Source organism: Gigantopelta aegis, chromosome 13, assembly GCF_016097555.1.
Source record: "Gigantopelta aegis isolate Gae_Host chromosome 13, Gae_host_genome, whole genome shotgun sequence".
In the NCBI taxonomy this organism is placed as follows: domain Eukaryota; kingdom Metazoa; phylum Mollusca; class Gastropoda; order Neomphalida; family Peltospiridae; genus Gigantopelta; species Gigantopelta aegis.
Genome location: NC_054711.1, coordinates 40,145,073 through 40,165,456, shown reverse-complemented (window position 1 = coordinate 40,165,456; position 20,384 = coordinate 40,145,073). Strand labels below are relative to the sequence as shown.

The following is a 20,384-nucleotide window of genomic DNA, read 5'->3' as shown; positions in this document are numbered from 1 at the left end:
GGATCCCAGTCAAGGCATGGGATTTTTTATCCAGATACCGACTCCAAACCCTGAGTGAGTGCTCCACAAGGCTCAATGGGTAGGTGTAAACCACTTGCACTGACCAGTGATCCATAACTGGTTCAACAAAGGCCATGTTTTGTGCTATCCTGCCTGTGGGAAGCGCAAATAAAAGATCCCTTGCTGCTAATCGGAAGAGTAGCCCATGTAGTGGTGACAGCGGGTTTCCTCTCAAAATTTGTGTGGTCCGTAACCATATGTCTGACGCCATTTAACCGTAAATAAAATGTGTTGAGTGCGTCGTTAAATAAAACTTCTTTTTTTTGGTCCATCCATCCGTCCATCCATCCATCCATCCATCCATCACTCTGTCCATCCATCCATCCATCCATCCATCCATCACTCTATCCATCACTCCATCCGTCTGTCCGTCCGTCCACTAATTCTGTGTTGTTGTGTTACAGAGACGACATTGATGCAGTTCAGTATTTGTGGTCAGAAATCATCCATCCTTCCGTCTATTAATTCTGTGTTGTTGTGTTTCAGAGACGACATTGATGCAGTTCAGTATTTGTGGTCAGAAATCCGTCAGCAGATTCTCCGAACAGAACAGTTGCTGTCTGCTCGGATGAACAATGTCGATGCTGGAAACGATTTCTTCAGTTACCTGTCAACTTTCAACGTTCTTGAGAAGGTGAACAAAAAAAATATACATTTCTTTTTAATACTTTCCATCGGTAGATTGAGCATTGAAATAGTTCAGGTAACCAAAAGGTTATCTCATATCCAGAAAGTCGAACAGAAATATATATTTCTTTTCATAAAGATGAGGGACATAGCTCAGTGGTAAAGCACTCACCCTGTTGCACGGTCTGTCTAGGATCGATGCCTGTTGGTGACCTACTGGGCTATTTCTCATTGCAGCCAGTGCATCATGACTGGTATGTTAAAGGTCATGGTATGTGCTATCCTGTCTGTGGGATGTTGCATATAAAATATCCCTTTCTACTAATGGAAAAATGTAGCAGGTTTGACATCCAGTAGACAGTGATTAATAAATCGGTCTGCTGTAGTGGTGTCGTTAAAAAACCCCACCCTTTTTTCTTTTCGTATGTTCTGCCGGTAGATCAAAATCTCAATTTCTCAAAAACTTATTACACTAAAACTATAGCACCTGAATGTTGATCAACTGAGTGTTATTTAAATACACATACAGTATCAGTATTATGATGTCTACATACCTCAATACCTACATCAATACATCCATCAATACATCCATCAGTACATCCATCAATACATCCATCAATGCATACATCAACACCTACCTCAATACATCCATCAATACATCAATGCATACATCAATACCTACATAAATACATACATCAATACATCCATCAATGCACACATCAATATATCCATCCTTCCATCCATCCATTAGATTACCAACCTGAATTCCATCAACACACACATCCACCCATCCCACCCATCCACCCACCCATCCATCCACCAACCCACTCACCCATCCATCCATCCATCCATCCATCCATCCACCCACCCATCCATCCATCCATTGTTTGTTGTAGATGATAGATCTCCTCAAGGAACAGACGTATGACCAAGAGTTTTTGTTTGTTGTAGATGATAGATCTTAAGGAACAGATGTATGACCAAGAGTTCTTGTTTGTTGTAGATGATAGATCTCCTCAAGGAACAGACGTATGACCAAGAGTTCTTGTTTGTTGTAGATGATAGATCTTAAGGAACAGATGTATGACCAAGAGTTCTTGTTTGTTGTAGATGATAGATCTCCTCAAGGAACAGATGTATGACCAGGAGTTCTTGTTTGTTGTAGGTGATCGATCTCCTCAAGGAACAGATGTATGACCAGGAGTTCTTGTTTGTTGTAGATGATAGATCTTAAGGAACAGATGTATGATCAAGAGTTCTTGTTTGTTGTAGATGATAGATCTCCTCAAGGAACAGATGTATCACCAGGAGTTTTTGTTTGTTGTAGATGATCGATCTCCTCAAGGAACAGATGTATGACCAAGAGTTCTTCTTTGTTGTAGATGACAGATCTCCTCAAGGAACAGATGTATCACCAGGAGTTCTTGTTTGTTGTAGATGATAGATCTTAAGGAACAGATATATGACCAAGAGTTCTTGTTTGTTGTAGATGATAGATCTTAAGGAACAGATGTATGACCAGGAGTTCTTGTTTGTTGTAGATGATAGATCTCCTCAAGGAACAGATGTATGACCACGAATTCTTGTTTCTTGTAGATGACAGATCTCCTCAAGGAACAGATGTATGACCAAGAGTTCTTGTTTGTTGTAGATGACAGTTCTCCTCAAGGAACAGATGTATGACCAAGAGTTCTTGTTTGTTGTAGATGATAGATCTTAAGGAACAGATGTATGACCAGAAGTTCTTGTTTGCTGTAGATGATAGATCTCCTCAAGGAACAGATGTATGACCAAGAGTTCTTCTTTGTTGTAGATGACAGATCTCCTCAAGGAACAGATGTATCACCAGGAGTTCTTGTTTGTTGTAGATGATAGATCTTAAGGAACAGATATATGACCAAGAGTTCTTGTTTGTTGTAGATGATAGATCTCCTCAAGGAACAGATGTATCACCAGGAGTTTTTGTTTGTTGTAGATGATCGATCTCCTCAAGGAACAGATGTATGACCAAGAGTTCTTCTTTGTTGTAGATGACAGATCTCCTCAAGGAACAGATGTATCACCAGGAGTTCTTGTTTGTTGTAGATGATAGATCTTAAGGAACAGATATATGACCAAGAGTTCTTGTTTGTTGTAGATGATAGATCTTAAGGAACAGATGTATGACCAGGAGTTCTTGTTTGTTGTAGATGATAGATCTCCTCAAGGAACAGATGTATGACCACGAATTCTTGTTTCTTGTAGATGACAGATCTCCTCAAGGAACAGATGTATGACCAAGAGTTCTTGTTTGTTGTAGATGACAGTTCTCCTCAAGGAACAGATGTATGACCAAGAGTTCTTGTTTGTTGTAGATGATAGATCTTAAGGAACAGATGTATGACCAGAAGTTCTTGTTTGCTGTAGATGATAGATCTTAAGGAACAGATGTATGACCAAGAGTTCTTGTTTGTTGTAGATGATAGATCTCCTCAAGGAACAGATGTATGACTGGGAGTTCTTGTTTGTTGTAGATGATAGATCTCCTCAAGGAACAGATGTATGACTGGGAGTTCTTGTTTGTTGTAGATGATAGATCTCCTCAAGGAACAGATGTATGACCAGTTCTTGTTTGTTGTAGATGATAGATCTCCTCAAGGAACAGACGTATCACCAGGAGTTGAGTGCTCACCAGGATGATGAAGAGTCGCAAGATCACCTAGACGTCATGACAACGGCTCCACCATGGTCACAGTTCCAGCATCCTTCCCCATCATGTGGCCCTCATACCCCACCCTGGGGTCCTCAGTCTCCACCTTGGAGATCCTCTGTTAGTGAAGATGTTTTACAGAAGAAACTGATTCAGAAAAGCATGGAAGAGGTTGGTGAATGCTTTTTTAACAATTGAACGAGATCTCGTACAGTTTTGACGAGAAGCTGTAACTTCCTTGTTCTGACTTCTCATAGACTGAACGTGCTGCGTGCGTGCAGTCAGACTGTTGAGGCTGATGTGTCTGTAGCTTGTGTTTTGGGAATATATACACCATATACGATTATTTGGCCGCATGCGTTTTTCAGACACGTGCATCACACGAACCCAGTCTAGATGCTCTCATTGAAACTAATGTAGTTGCTGTGGTTAGGCCATCGGTCTACAGGCTAGTAGGTACTGGGTTCGGATCCCAGTCAAGGCATGGGATTTTTAATCCAGATACCGACTCCAAACACCTGAGTGACCACTTGCACCGACCAGTGATCCATAACTGATTCAACAAAGGCCATGGTTTGTGTTATCCTGCCTGTGGGAAGCGCAAATAAAAGATCCCTTGCTGCTAATTGGAAAGAGTAGCCCCATGTAGTGGTGACAGCGGGTTTCCTCTCAAAATCTGTATGGTCCTTAACCATTTGTCTGACGCCATATAACCGTAAATAAAATGTGTTGAGTGTGTCTTTAAATAAAACATTTCTTGCTACAAATGGAAAATGTGCACCATTAAAGGCCATGTTATGTGCTTTCCTGTCTGTGGAATATGCAGGTGCACATAAAAGATCCCTTGCTACTAATGAAAAATGTAGCAGGTTTCCTCTCAAAGACTATATGTCAAAATTACCAAATGTTTGACATCCAATAGTTGATGATTAACCAATCAATGTGTTGTAGTGGTGTCATTAAACAAAACTAACTTCTTCTAATGTAATTGGGTTTTTTTAGTTAGTTTTTTTACCTCTTGCACGCGCTGCATCTGGTCTATATGAGCCTGAAAACCTACTCTCTTTTTTTTTTTATGTTCAGGCATCGAAATAAGCATTGTGTCTGGTAACCCATTTACAGGTTACCACAAAATATAGCCTGGTAACCTATAGGTTACCATGACTATATGAAAGTTAGAATTGAATTCCTGTTACTACTACTAATTTTAATGCTAAAACGCGGACGTTCGGAAATTGTATCGGTGCGTGCGAACATTGTTACGAGAAACAAAATCCTGAAGTAAATTTATCTAGGGCGCACTGCTTAAACGCGGATTGCCGACATTGCTTGCAATTGCAAAAGTGCGCACGAACATTAAGCTATCGGACATAACACTGGTAGGTATAGGGTTCGCAGACCGGTACCGTCTCCCACCCAGAGGGGTTTTAACGACTCAGTGTGCAGGTGTAAGACCACTACATCCTCTTCTGTCTCACTAACAATTAACAACTAACCCACTGCCCTGGACAGACAGTCCAGATAGCTGAGGTATGTGAACAAGACAGTGCACTTGAACTCCGGAATGCATTGCCTAGTTTACGTTCGGAAACGAAACTACCATTACGTTGGAATTTTTGTCGAAAACGAAACACCGTTCTCGACTTTTCTTACATGTGGTAACCTCCCGGTAACCTGAACGACCGTTCTCGACTTTTCTTACATGTGGTAACCTCCCGGTAACCTGAACGACCGTTCTTGACTTATTTCAATGCCTGTATGTTGTCCTTGAAAAGTGCTTGAATTTTACTAAAAACAAAAACAACTAATAATGATCAAATTTAAATGTTAAATGCAATAAAAGTTATTAGTTTCTGATTGAAAACATAGCACATGGAAATGAAACATCCCATGAGTGTGCACGATCCGTGATGGAGGTGCTCATTCTGTAGGCTTGGTAAACACATTCACTTCATATTAGGGTCAGGACGTAGCCCAGTGGTGCATGATCCGTGATGGAGGTGCTCATTCTGTAGGCTTGGTAAACACATTCACTTCATATTAGGGTCAGGACGTAGCCCAGTGGTGCACGATCCGTGATGGAGGTGCTCATTCTGTAGGCTTGGTAAACACATTCACTTCATATTAGGGTCAGGATGTAGCCCAGTGGTGCACGATCCGTGATGGAGGTGCTCATTCTGTAGGCTTGGTAAACACATTCACTTCATATTAGGGTCAGGACGTAGCCCAGTGGTGCATGATCCGTGATGGAGGTGCTCATTCTATTCTGTAGGCTTGGTAAACACATTCACTTCATATTAGGGTCAGGACGTAGCCCAGTGGTGCATGATCCGTGATGGAGGTGCTCATTCTGTAGGCTTGGTAAACACATTCACTTCATATTAGGGTCAGGACGTAGCCCAGTGGTGCATGATTCGTGGTGGAGGTGCTCATTCTGTAGGCTTGGTAAACACATTCACTTCATAGTAGTGGCAGGACGTAGCCCAGTGGTGCATGATCCGTGATGGAGGTGCTCATTCTGTAGGCTTGGTAAACACATTCACTTCATATTAGTGGCAGGACGTAGCCCAGTGGTGCATGATCCGTGATGGAGGTGCTCATTCTGTAGGCTTGGTAAACACATTCACTTCATATTAGGGTCAGGACGTAGCCCAGTGGTGCATGATGCGTGATGGAGGTGCTCATTCTGTAGGCTTGGTAAACACATTCACTTCATATTAGGGTCAGGACGTAGCCCAGTGGTGCACGATCCGTGATGGAGGTGCTCATTCTGTAGGCTTGGTAAACACATTCACTTCATATTAGGGTCAGGACGTAGCCCAGTGGTGCACGATCCGTGATGGAGGTGCTCATTCTGTAGGCTTGGTAAACACATTCACTTCATATTAGGGTCAGGACGTAGCCCAGTGGTGCATGATCCGTGATGGAGGTGCTCATTTTGTAGGCTTGGTAAACACATTCACTTCATATTAGGGTCAGGACGTAGCCCAGTGGTGCACGATCCGTGATGGAGGTGCTCATTCTGTAGGCTTGGTAAACACATTCACTTCATATTAGGGTCAGGACGTAGCCCAGTGGTGCATGATCCCAGCAGTAAAGCAATTGGTTGATGCGCGATCGGTCTGGCATCGATCCCTGTCGGTGGGCTGACTGGGCTATTTCTCATTCCTAGAGTGGTATATCAAAGGCCATGGTATGTGCTATCATATATGTGTGATGGTGCATATAAAAGTTCGCTTGCTACTAATTGAAATGTAGTGGGTTTCCTCTCTAAGACTACATGTGTATGTCAAAATTACCAAATGTTTGACATCCAGTAGCCGATGATTAATAAATCGATCATCATTTTTGTGTGTGGTGGAATCATAATGTAAAGTGTTTTTCAATTAAGCTTCACAATAACATTTAATGGTACATAACATCATACAATTTCAGCTATTTAAATCAAATAATAAGGCTACTTTGACTGTTTATGTTGATTACATGAGATTTCATTTCCTCAAAATTCCAGGAAGGGGTACCCCCAAATAAAGGTCAATATCTCAGCCCGCACTAAATTGCCGCAATGTCATCATAATCTACAGACTCCGATGAACATTTTGATATTATGATAAATGTTGTAACGCCGGTTGCACCTTCTCGAAAACTAGAGGACTTTTTGCCAGTCTGCTGCTTCACTATTACTAGCGGCTTAAAAGTACACTTGAACAATGTCAGATTGCGTAAAGTAATCCACTTATGAAAATGGAGTTATGGAAATTCTCAACATTTCCGTGTACGGAAAACACGTCACTGGAAAGCAGGCTTAAAAAGCAGAACTGATTTCATATGGTGAATAATGAAATTTTCTTTACATTCATTACAACATAACATCATCCCATTGGTCACAGACGTAGCTATGGGAGTTTGTTGATTTATTGATGAATGTCAAAATTACGTCGTCATTTTATACGGGCAAGTTGTCTTATTGAGTGTTATTATTGATGGACCAAAAATAAATGAAAATGAAGTATGAAGTTTACAGTGTTATTATTAGCAAGTATGTTTCAAATTTAATTATAAGTATTGTCTGTTATTTCTTTTACGTTCATCTGGGTATCAATAAAAACAAATCATCCGCAAACTTACGTTTCACACAGTTTGTGGATAATTTTTTGTTTTTTGTTCATACCCCAATGAAGATAAAAGAAATAAGAACCAATCCTTAATTAATTGTGGACGTATATCTGAAGATCACAAAATGTTTCGTTCTCATTGAAATGTTCTTTTATTTTTGCTAGTTACGGGGATCTCTAATTGAAGAAATTCGACAAGAGATGAGTCGTAGTGCTCAACAGCTCAACTTAGACATGCAGGTAAGTCAATTTACTCAAAACGCAACATTCTCGATGACTGTAAAAAATAACAGTTTCAAGGTTCTTGACAGGTGGATGGAATAAGTTTGCATTTCTTGTGTATTCTGTAATTTATATATTGTTTGCATTTCTTGTGTATTCTGTAATTTATATATTGTTTGCATTTCTTGTGTATTCTGTAATTTATATATTGTTTGCATTTCTTGTGTATTCTGTAATTTATATATTGTTTGACCAAAAATAGGGGGTGGGAGAAGCCCTTTGGGTCCCTGCCTGAATCCACGCCTGGTTTTTTTTCTATCCGTGTTTCTACTTGTGTATTGTTATTTTCTATCTGTGTTCTACTTGTGTATTGTTATTTTATATCCGTGTTTCTACTTGTGTATTGTTTTTTTCAATCCGTGTTTCTACTTGTGTATTGTTATTTTCTATCCGTGTTTCTACTTGTGTATTGTTTTTTTCTATCCGTGTTTCTACTTGTGTATTGTTTTTCTCTCTCTCCGTGTTTCTACTTGTGTATTGTTTTTTTCTATCCGTGTTTCTACTTGTGTATTGTTTTTTTTCTATCCGTGTTTCTACTTGTGTATTGTTTTTTTCTATCCGTGTTTCTACTTGTGTATTGTTTTTTCTATCCGAGTTCTACTTGTGTATTGCTTTTTCTATCAAAGTTCTACTTGGGTATTGCTTTTTCTATCTGTGTTCTACTTGTGTATCGTTTTTTCTGTCCATGTTTCTACTTGTGTATTGGTTTTTCCTATTTGTGTTTCTACGTGTGTATTTTTTTTATATCTGTGTTCTACTTGTGTATTGTATTTTTTTCGATATGTGTTCTATTTGTGTATTGTTTTTTCTGTTTATTCTACTTTGTGTATTATGTTTTGTACTTGTGTATTGTTTTTTTTATGTGTTCTACTTGTATATTGATTTTTCTATCCATGTTTCTACTTGTGTATTGTTTTTTCTGTCGTTGTTTCTACTTGTGTATTGTTTTTTCTTCGTGTATTGTGTTTTCTACATGTTGTTTCTACTTGTGTATTGTTTTTTCTATCTGTATTCTACGTTGTTTCTACTTGTGTATTGTTTTTTCTATCTTTATTCTACGTTGTTTCTACTTGTGTATTGTTTTTTTTCTACATGTTGTTTCTACTTGTGTATTTTAGGCCCGAGATAATGAGATACATCGTCTTCAGTTAGAACTGATGATGAGAGAGGTGGCCATGAACAAACGCAGACCCAGGGCGTCACACCCCCGCCTTCTTCGTCCATCTAAACAGACTATTGTCTAGCAGGAAACCGGATATAGACCAGAGTATCACACCCCCGTCTTCTTCATCCATCTAAACAGACTATTGTCTAGCAGGAAACCAGATATAGACCAGAGTATCACACCCCTGTCTTCTTCATCCATCTAAACAGACTATTGTCTAGCAGGAAACCAGATATAGACCAGAGTATCACACCCCCGTCTTCTTCATCCATCTAAACAGACTATTGTCTAGCAGGAAACCGGATATAGACCAGACTATCACACCCCCGCCTTTAGTTTTCCTCAAACTAAACACTGTTTATAGAGCTCACAAATCAAAATAATGGTGATGACTGACTCGATTAGTTGACGGTCCTGTAAAGTTATAGTGTGCCAATCAAAGATGTCACAAAGTGTTACGTCCCATTTGGCTTTACAGTAGGACATACCGCATTGATACATGTATGTGCCAAGATATTTTTAACCATATGGGTAAAAAATTTACATCAAGAAAAATCTAATTAAAAACCTCAATTAATGCAATTCATTAAAGAGCCTTCATTTTGTTTTATTTTTGTTTGCTTATTAAACTGAAACTAAAATTTGGCTACTGATTTGTTATCCAGATTCAACAAATTACTAATAGGTAAAACTAGGTAGAGAAAAAACAATGTGATTATTTTGTACGTCTAACTTGCATCCTATCGATATCAGTTAATGACAATTTATTTGAAATACCCCGAAAAACTGACGGATTAACATATTTCTCCTTTAAGAAATGTGTTTGTTGCTAAGTGTAATATGATACCGCATGCCATCAATAAGTGTGTTAATTTTGATTATATTGTATTATATATTTTTTTAAAGAATTAACGAAAATAAACATTGTAAACAGAAAATATGATTAATGAGAAGAAATGTTGGTAAAAACCCTAATAATTTCGTTTCATGATTACTTAGTACCATAATAAGTTAGAATAGTTTTGTCAATTTCAGTTAACTAGTATCTTAAGTTGGAATAGTTTTGTCAATTTCAGTTAACTAGCATCTTAAGGTGGAATAGTTTTGTCAATTTCAGTTAACTAGCAACTTAAGTTGGAATAGTTTTGTCAATTTCAGTTAACTAGTAACTTAAGTTAGAATAGTTTTGTCAATTTCAGTTAACTAGCATCTTAAGGTGGAATAGTTTTGTCAATTTCAGTTAACTAGCATCTTAAGGTGGAATAGTTTTGTCAATTTCAGTTAACTAGCAACTTAAGTTGGAATAGTTTTGTCAATTTCAGTTAACTAGCATCTTAAGTTGGAATAGTTTTGTCAATTTCAGTTAACTAGCATCTTAAGTTGGAATAGTTTTGTCAATTTCAGTTAACTAGCATCTTAAGTTGGAATAGTTTTGTCAATTTCAGTTAACTAGTAACTTAAGTTGGAATAGTTTTGTCAATTTCAGTTAACTAGTATCTTAAGTTGGAATAGTTTTGTCAATTTCAGTTAACTAGCATCTTAAGTTGGTGTTGGAATAGTTTTGTCAATTTCAGTTAACTAGCATCTTAAGTTGGAATAGTTTTGTCAATTTCAGTTAACTAGCATCTTAAGTTGGAATAGTTTTGTCAATTTCAGTTAACTAGCATCTTAAGTTGGAATAGTTTTGTCAATTTCAGTTAACTAGCATCTTAAGTTGAAATAGTTTTGTCAATTTCAGTTAACTAGCATCTTAAGTTGGAATAGTTTTGTCAATTTCAGTTAACTAGTATCTTAAGTTGGAATAGTTTTGTCAATTTCAGTTAACTAGCATCTTAAGTTGGAATAGTTTTGTCAATTTCAGTTAACTAGTAACTTAAGTTGGAATAGTTTTGTCAATTTCATTAGCAATAAGATAAGGTTAAATAGTTTTGTTTGGCAAAGGCTATTCAACAGTTACCCTATACATTTGGTTGTGCTCTAAGGTGGGTGTGTTTGTTGGGGTGTGTGTGTGGGCAGGGGTCATTATGCAGCATAAAGTATTGGTGAAATAATTTTTTTTTAAAGTTTTGTTATACAACATGGGGGAGGAAGTGGGGTGGGGGGAGAGGTTGTTAACAGAACTTTATTTAATGCTTATTACCGTAAACAAAGTTTAATTCTTGTTCATAAAATAATTGTTAAAACAATTTGTTCTACAGATGATTTTAATTTTAAAAAATTGTTTTATCTCTGACCCTAGGTCGACCGTGACAACACATATGAACGTGATGTACGTAAATTAATAATCTAAACAATAAACCAAACCTTGCAATTAAGAAAATCTCCACGGCAAAAAAACATGGCTTTAAAAAAATATTCTACAGCTCCGCGGAGAATGAAAAACTCCAAGGCATTGTCGATTGCCATGGGCAAGTACAGGGGTTGTAAAATATGATTTCAGGTATTAAAAACAGCTCTAATAGTGCAAAATATGCCTTAGTGTTTAAAAAGTAGGGTCTGTCGCTTTAAAATATTAGCATTTCTTTGGGTTTTCAGTATATTATGGGTTCAATACAATGTGTCGGATTTTGCATCGACTGCATATAATTGTTGAACAATTGATGAACACTACTTAAAAAAAAAAAATGCATAGCCAAATGAGCAAGTTTTAGCTTGTATAATTCTGTTTTAAAAGTTAAAAGTTTGTTTTGTTTGACGACACCAGTAGAGCATTTTGATTTATTAATCATTGGCTATTGGATGTTAAACATATTTCCATATGGTTTTCCAGACAGGATAGCACATACCACAGCCTTTGATATACCAGTGGTGGTGCACTGGCTAGAACAAGCTTTTTTTTTATCAAAGAACAATAGAATTTTGTTTTCTTTTTCGGATGGCCCTATGTAGCTTGTATAATGCTGTTTTAAAATAATCAAACATTCTGTCTCGTGTGTTTTCAATAAGAATGATTGTATAGTTTGATTAGTTTGCTCATTTTGTCAGAAACTTGAGAGTTATGTTGAATGATTGTACACTTGTATCAAGTACTATATTTAATATATATAATATATCATGTACCATTTCGACCTATTGGAGCCAGATGGTGCCACCATCAAAGTTAGTCTTGTTTTGTTTAACAGGCAAAGATATTATTGGTAGTAAATCTTACAGCAGAGATGAATTTTACTTGTAGAAAATGCAGGAAATTGTATTTTAGGACATCTAGTTTTCACAATTTTATGGGGATGCATATCCCCAGAAACCCTGGAAACTTTGCTTTGCACCTTTGATCTGTCATTAACCCCCACCCCCCCACCCCCCATGTCTACTTGCTTCCGCCATTCCTGTTTAATCTCTTGCTGCGAATCAAAAAGAGTAGCCCATGAAGTGGCGACAGCGGGATTCCTCTCTCAATATCTGTGTGTGGTATTCCATATTCCATATGTCCGACGCCATATAACCGTAAATAAAATGTGTTGAGTGCGTTGTGAAATAAAACATTTCCTTCTTCCTTCCTTCCATTCCTGTTTAACAAAATGTTTGACATCCAATAGCCGATTATTAATAAATCAATGTGCTCTAGTGGTGTCGTTAAACAAAACAAACTAACTAACTTAAATACTAAACAAAATATAGCTGGTCCTTAAAGGCATATTGTCACAGACTACTGACCTATTTAATGGTCTAACAAAGTATTACCTGAAAAAAAAAAAAAATTTGATTTGTCCTTAAATGTACTTTATTCAACCATCTTCATAACCACCATACTCCATTTATTAATGATATTTTGTAAAAATAATTGAATTATGGCAATGGGACATAATTCGAAAACTAAAATTGTCGAGAGGGTTGACATGGATTTCAACCCATCATGGTTCAGTTAAGGTGATGCAATAGCTAGATTTGGTTTCCAACAATTAATGTAATTTTTAGTTATTATCCACTTGTAGAGAAATAAGGTCCTTAAATCCGTGTCAGTATGCCTTTAATTAATTTAAACCAGTCTCGGTGGTGTCGTGGTTAAGTCATCGGACATAAGGCTGGTAGGTACAGGGTTCGCAGTTCAGTATGCCGGCTCCCACCCAGAGTGAGTTTTAACGAGTCAGTTTGGTAGGTGTAAAAAAACACTACACCCTCTTTTCCTCTCACTAACAACTAACAACTAACCTACTGTTAGCCCAGATAGCTTGAACTTTAATTGAATATAAGCAGGAAAAATAAGTTGAAAATGAATGTTGTAGAATATATTTACATGCCAACCTAAGAAAGACTAAAAGTGAAGATGGCGTCACTAGGCTCCAATAGGCCGATTCCTCTTCCTGTGACTGCTTTGTGGCCACTCAGCAGGTTTCGTCTTTCAGAACAGATAAATCATACTGGTGCACTTCGCTTCTTGCATAATTATAAAGCTTGCATAAAGCTGTAAATATGGTTTATATTGCATGGCGTAATTCAGCCATTTTTGTGTAATCATTTATCATGGTATTGCTGTTTATATATATATATATATATATATATATATATATATATATATATATATATATATATATATATAAAAAATTATATAATTTATATGCATGTATCTGTCTACATACGTGTCCATCTGTCAGTTATTGGTCATTGACACAAAGTTTATTTATCTATCTGTCTGTATGTGTCTGTTTTAAGTTTGTTTTGATTAACAACACCACTAGATCATATTGATTTATTAGTCATCGGCTGAAGATATTGAGGCGAAATTTTGTGTATAGCTTTATCATGTTACTGATCACGTTTTAACTTTCATGGTGGTTTACCCACTTTTCACAGAGTTATGGCCCTTGGATTTTAGGAGATGAGAAAAATTGTTTAGGTCAGGTAGTGGACGTGTATTGCTTTAGCAGTACTCTCAGAATGTGTGTTTAAACTTAAATGTACTTTTGTTTTAAGTTTAAGTTGACCCCACCTCTATCCTGCCCTGCTCCACCCCACCCCTACCCTACCCTGCTCCACCACACACCCTACTCTGCCCCACCCCACCCCATTTGACAGTTTAGAAATGCTCTAACTACATGTATCTTAAATTATGCTCCAGTAGCTTTTGACATGTACATAATTATGTTTGATTAATATATTAGTGTATGTATAATATTAATATATATATATATATATATATATATAATATATATATATATATATATATATACAAATGAACATATATAAATATATAACACAAGGTATTGTTAATAAATTATATATTTTTTATATTTCTATCAACTCTTGGTCTCATTCATGCCTACGATTATTAAATTGTGTTAATTTGATAAAATTTATGAAATATATTTTGACATTTTTATATATGTGTTTTCACTTTGTATATACTAGATCATACATGTGTGTCTGCTGTCAATAAATAATGTACTGCATAACAGTTGGCAGAACACATTCCCTAACTATCCGGTATTTCCAAGATAATTTATCTTGATCATTTGTTGTTCAATCTGCTTGTTTTTTTCTTTTCTTTTTTTAAATAACATGGATATCCTATCCCAGCAATTTTCAATTTTTTTTTTTTAGGTAATGTGTAGTAGTGTTAACATCATTTGATCTTTGTGTGTTGTTGCCATAGCTATTTTGCACATATTTATGGCTTGAGGTTTCAGATTGAAATGTGTGAAGAGGTTCGGGTTATGGAGTGGGTTGGAATTTCAGTATGACGGATGTTACAATTTATTGTAGAATGTGTTGCAATTCAGTGAGGAAGAGAATATGATTGTAGAATGTGTTGCAATTCAGTGATGATGAGGACATGATTGTAGAATGTGTTGCAATTCAGTGATGATGAGGACATGATTGTAGAATGTGTTGCAATTCAGTGATGATGAGGACATGATTGTAGAATGTGTTGCAATTCAGTGAGGAAGAGGACATGATTGTAGAATGTGTTGCAATTCAGTGATGACGAGAACATGATTGTAGGATGTGTTACAATTCAGTGAGGACGAGAACATGATTGTAGAATGTGTTACAATTCAGTGAGGACGAGAACATGATTGTAGAATGTGTTGCTATTCAGTGATGACGAGGACATGATTGTAGAATGTGTTGCAATTCAGTGATGACGAGAACATGATTGTAGAATGTGTTGCAATTCAGTGATGATGAGGACATGATTGTAGAATGTGTTGCAATTCAGTGATGATGAGGACATGATTGTAGAATGTGTTGCAATTCAGTGAGGAAGAGGACATGATTGTAGAATGTGTTGCAATTCAGTGATGACGAGAACATGATTGTAGGATGTGTTACAATTCAGTGAGGACGAGAACATGATTGTAGAATGTGTTACAATTCAGTGAGGACGAGAACATGATTGTAGAATGTGTTGCTATTCAGTGATGACGAGGACATGATTGTAGAATGTGTTGCAATTCAGTGATGACGAGAACATGATTGTAGGATGTGTTACAATTCAGTGAGGACGAGAACATGATTGTAGAATGTGTTACAATTCAGTGAGGACGAGAACATGATTGTAGAATGTAAGATTTTAGGGTGGAAGAGGTTACAATCAAATGTTATGAGTTTGGTACGAATGCAAGAGGTTATGATTTCAGCATGGAAGAGGTTACAATTGTAGGATGTTACAATTTCAGTATGCAAGAGGTTAAAACTATAGAATGATACATTTTCCGTATGGAAGAAAAAGTTAGTTTGTTTTGTTTCAGGACACCTCTAGAGCACACTGATTTAGAAATTATCGGCCATTAGATGTCAAACAATTTGTCAATTTTTACAAATAGACATTAAAGAGGAAACCTGTTATATTTGTTTTCCATTAATAGCAAGGGATCTTTTAAATGCACCATTTCACAGACAGGATAGTACATAGCATGGCCTTTGATATACCAGTCGTGGTGCACTGGTTGCAGTGAGAAATAGCCCAATGGACCCATCAATGGCTGTACATGAGGCGAGTGCCTTACCACAAGCCCCCAGTATGGAAGAGGTTACAATTGTAGAATGTTACACTTTTAGTATGGAAGAGGTGGCAATTGCAGAATGTTACACTTTCAGTATGGAAGAGGTTACAGTTGTAGAATGTATTACAGCTTCAGTATGGGAGAGGTCAAGATTGTAGATAATATTGAGGTATTATGGCTGTATGGAGTATTTAGGTTGTGGTCTGAAACAGGTTACATGGTTAGTGTCTTAATAGGAATGCAATGCTTGCCTTCGTTAACTGTCAAACTACAAACGATACTTTAATGTAAAACAATATTAAATAAATCTGTTGTATGTAAAATATAAACAGTTGTTGGTTTGTTCTTATTATTTTTATGGATTTAAAGAGATAATTATCGAATTTCTTTCCATCTTCGACTGAAAATTCATTCTAAAGTTGACAGGTCATTTTTCATACCCTTGTTTTGGCTCTGTACACTTTAATAAAACCAATGTTTTTGTAACTAGGACGTATATTTTGTATAATATAATGGTGAATATCGTAAACATGTCTCCCTCCCCCCACTTCACCCCACCCACCCAGGCCTGGAGAAAATCCTCAAATTCGGGCAACATGAGCTGGCCTGAACACTTTTTGCCATGTATTTCATTATTCTACCCACCATATTAGTCGTAATCCATGCACAAATGCGTGGCGATTCATTTGTGACCCTGCGTGTATATTATATGCAATGTAGCTGTTTGGCAGTAATGCTAATATGAATAAACGTTGTAATCCAGATTCGGGCACTTTTGTTTAATTCGGGCAAAAATCAGCAAATGGCAGTCGACATCTGTGTAGAAAGACCAGAGTGTTTAACGTGCAACACTCAGAACAAGCTGTTGTAGCGCATGCCTGCCCTGGGCACAGGTGCTGGCCTCAGCCGGCTCCTTCGTCCGGGACAGGAAATGGGTGGGTTGGGTTAGAGTGTGTGGGGGGGGGGGGGGGGTTGCGCCTGAACTGGCTGTTTCATATTACATATGTTTTGCAGTAAAAATGTAAATAGATCTCATATTTCTATCTATAACAGGTCATTTTTGTCATTTAAGGTACCGGTTATTTGAATACCATAACAGGTCATGATAATACTGACACATTTTTATGGTTTTTCTTCCAGGGATTTTCATAAATAATATATAAGACTGGAAAATCACCTGGGTATAATTTTGAATTGTACTTTAGTGCTTATTTCTTATACCTTGTCACTGTTGGTTCACTGACTGACTGATACCGATTTTCAAAAAGGTTCAGACACATTACCATTGATTGAAGGGTGTTGATAAGTTTAAGATGACAATTTTCAGTAAACATTTCATATAAAAATTTCATATCTGGATAAAATTAAAGTCTCCCCCACCCCCAATTTTTTTGTTTGTTTTTTAAATAATCCCGGTATACTGACTTTCAGAAAGGGTTCTATATTTATAGAGAGGAGGAGACCCTGTGTGAGTGGTCCCTATCCATTATGTAAGAAAAACATTGTTTATTCGACTACATAATACACACCATTCGGCAAAAATCAATTTTGAAAAATTCGTCCCCAAAATGTATTTTTGCCCCTATTCACCAAATATTTGGGCCAAGGACTAAAATAAATGTTCCTACAATTCGCCCACGCAGGGCGTACATACGATACATACATTTGGCTTTACATATACACATTTTATTTTTAGGGGTAGGGTGAACTAGATGTCAGAACACATATAGCAATCCATTTTATTTTTAGAGGTAGGGTGAACTAGATGTCAGAACACATACAGCAATGCTTTCATCACTATAGTGCGTACTTGTATGGCGGTCATTGCCCCATATACTGACTTTCCGAAAGGGTTCTGATATTTATAGAGTGGAGGAGACCCTGTGTGAGTGGTCCCTATCCATTATGTGCGAAAAACTTTATTTATTCGACTACTTAATACACACCGTTCGGCAAAAATCAATTTTGGAAAATTCGGCCCCAAAATTTATTTTTGCCCTTATTCACCAAATATTTGGGCCAAGGACTAAAATAAATGTTCCTATAATTCGCCCACGCAGGGCGTACATACGATACATACATTTGCCTTTACATTTACACATTTTATTTTTAGAGGTAGGGTGAACTAGATGTCAGAACACATACAGCAATGCTTTCAGCAATATAGTGCGAACTTGTATGGCGGTCATTGCCCCATATACTGACTTTCCGAAAGGGTTCTGATATTTATAGACTGGAGGAGACCCTGTGTGAGTGGTCCCTATCCATTATGTACCAAAAACTTTGTTTATTCGACTACTTAATACACACCGTTCGGCAAAAATCAATTTTGGAACATTCGGCCACAACATTTATTTTTGCCCTTATTCACCAAATATTTGGGCCAAGGACTAAAATAAATCTTCCTATAATTCGCCCACGCAGGGCGTACATACGATACATACATTTGCCTTTATATTTACACATTTTATTTTTAGAGGTAGGGTGAACTAGATGTCAGAACACATACAGCAATGCTTTCAGCAATATAGTGCGAACTTGTATGGCGGTCATTGCCCCATATACTGACTTTCCGAAAGGGTTCTGATATTTATAGACTGGAGGAGACCCTGTGTGAGTGGTCCCTATCCATTATGTACCAAAAACTTTGTTTATTCGTCTACTTAATACACACCGTTCGGCAAAAATCAATTTTGGAACATTCGGCCCCAAAATTTATTTTTGCACTTATTCACCAAATATTTGGGCCAAGGACTAAAATAAATCTTCCTATAATTCGCCCACGCAGGGCGTACATACGATACATACATTTGCCTTTATATTTACACATTTTATTTTTAGAGGTAGGGTGAACTAGATGTCAGAACACATACAGCAATGCTTTCATCACTATAGTGCGTACTTGTATGGCGGTCATTGCCCCATATACTGACTTTCCGAAAGGGTTCTGATATTTATAGAGTGGAGGAGACCCTGTGTGAGTGGTCCCTATCCATTATGTGCGAAAAACTTTATTTATTCGACTACTTAATACACACCGTTCGGCAAAAATCAATTTTGGAAAATTCGGCCCCAAAATTTATTTTTGCCCTTATTCACCAAATATTTGGGCCAAGGACTAAAATAAATCTTCCTATAATTCGCCCACGCAGGGCGTACATACGATACATACATTTGCCTTTACATTTACACATTTTATTTTTAGAGGTAGGGTGAACTAGATGTCAGAACACATACAGCAATGCTTTCAGCACTATAGTGCGTACTTGTATGGCGGTCATTGCCCCATATACTGACTTTCCGAAAGGGTTCTGATATTTATAGAGCGGAGGAGACCCTGTGTGAGTGGTCCCTATCCATTATGTACCAAAAACTTTGTTTATTCGACTACTTAATACACACCGTTTGGCAAAATATCAATTTTGAAAAATTCGGCCCCAAAATTTATTTTTGCCCTTATTCACCAAATATTTGGGCCAAGGACTAAAATAAATGTTCCTATAATTCGCCCACGCAGGGCGTACATACGATACATACATTTGCCTTTACATTTACACATTTTATTTTTAGAGGTAGGGTGAACTAGATGTCAGAACACATACAGCAATGCTTTCAGCACTATAGTGCGTACTTGTATGGCGGTCATTGCCCCATATACTGACTTTCCGAAAGGGTTCTGATATTTATAGAGCGGAGGAGACCCTGTGTGAGTGGTCCCTATCCATTATGTACCAAAAACTTTGTTTATTCGACTACTTAATACACACCGTTCGGCAAAAATCAATTTTGGAAAATTGGGCCCCAAAATTTATTTTTGCCCTTATTCACCAAATATTTGGGCCACGGACTAAAATAAATGTTCCTATAATTCGCCCAAGCAGGACGTACATACGATACATACATTTGCCTTTACATTTACACATTTTATTTTTAGAGGTAGGGTGAACTAGATGTCAGAACACATACAGCAATGCTTTCAGCAATATAGTGCGAACTTGTATGGCGGTCATTGCCCCATATACTGACTTTCCGAAAGGGTTCTGATATTTATAGAGCGGAGGAGACCCTGTGTGAGTGGTCCCTATCCATTATGTACCAAAAACTTTGTTTATTCGACTACTTAATACACACCGTTTGGCAAAATATCAATTTTGGAAAATTCGGCCACAAAATTTATTTTTGCCCTTATTCACCAAATATTTGGGCCAACGACTAAAATAAATGTTCCTATAATTCGCCCACGCAGGGCGTACATACGATACATACATTTGCCTTGACATTTACACATTTTATTTTTAGAGGTAGGGTGAACTAGATGTCAGAACACATACAGCAATGCTTTCAGCAATATAGTGCGCACTTGTATGGCGGTCATTGCCCCATATACTGACTTTCCGAAAGGGTTCTGATATTTATAGACTGGAGGAGACCCTGTGTGAGTGGTCCCTATCCATTATGTACCAAAAACTTTGTTTATTCGTCTGCTTAATACACACCGTTCG

At 37.3% G+C, this 20,384-nt stretch overlaps 1 protein-coding gene across 1 annotated transcript in view; it reads left to right on the top strand.

Annotated features, from left to right (window-relative positions):
- Positions 1 to 11,149, top strand: part of LOC121387309 (protein ITPRID2-like) — a 138,438-nt gene extending 127,289 nt beyond the window's left edge. Inside the window, exons 16-19 of the mRNA XM_041518330.1 lie at positions 547 to 694; positions 3,308 to 3,547; positions 7,657 to 7,731; positions 8,892 to 11,149. Of these exons, the coding sequence (XP_041374264.1) occupies positions 547 to 694; positions 3,308 to 3,547; positions 7,657 to 7,731; positions 8,892 to 9,017 (589 nt within the window). The 3' untranslated portion in view covers positions 9,018 to 11,149. The remainder of the gene's footprint in view (positions 1 to 546; positions 695 to 3,307; positions 3,548 to 7,656; positions 7,732 to 8,891) is intronic.
- The last annotated feature ends 9,235 nt before the right edge of the window (positions 11,150 to 20,384 follow it).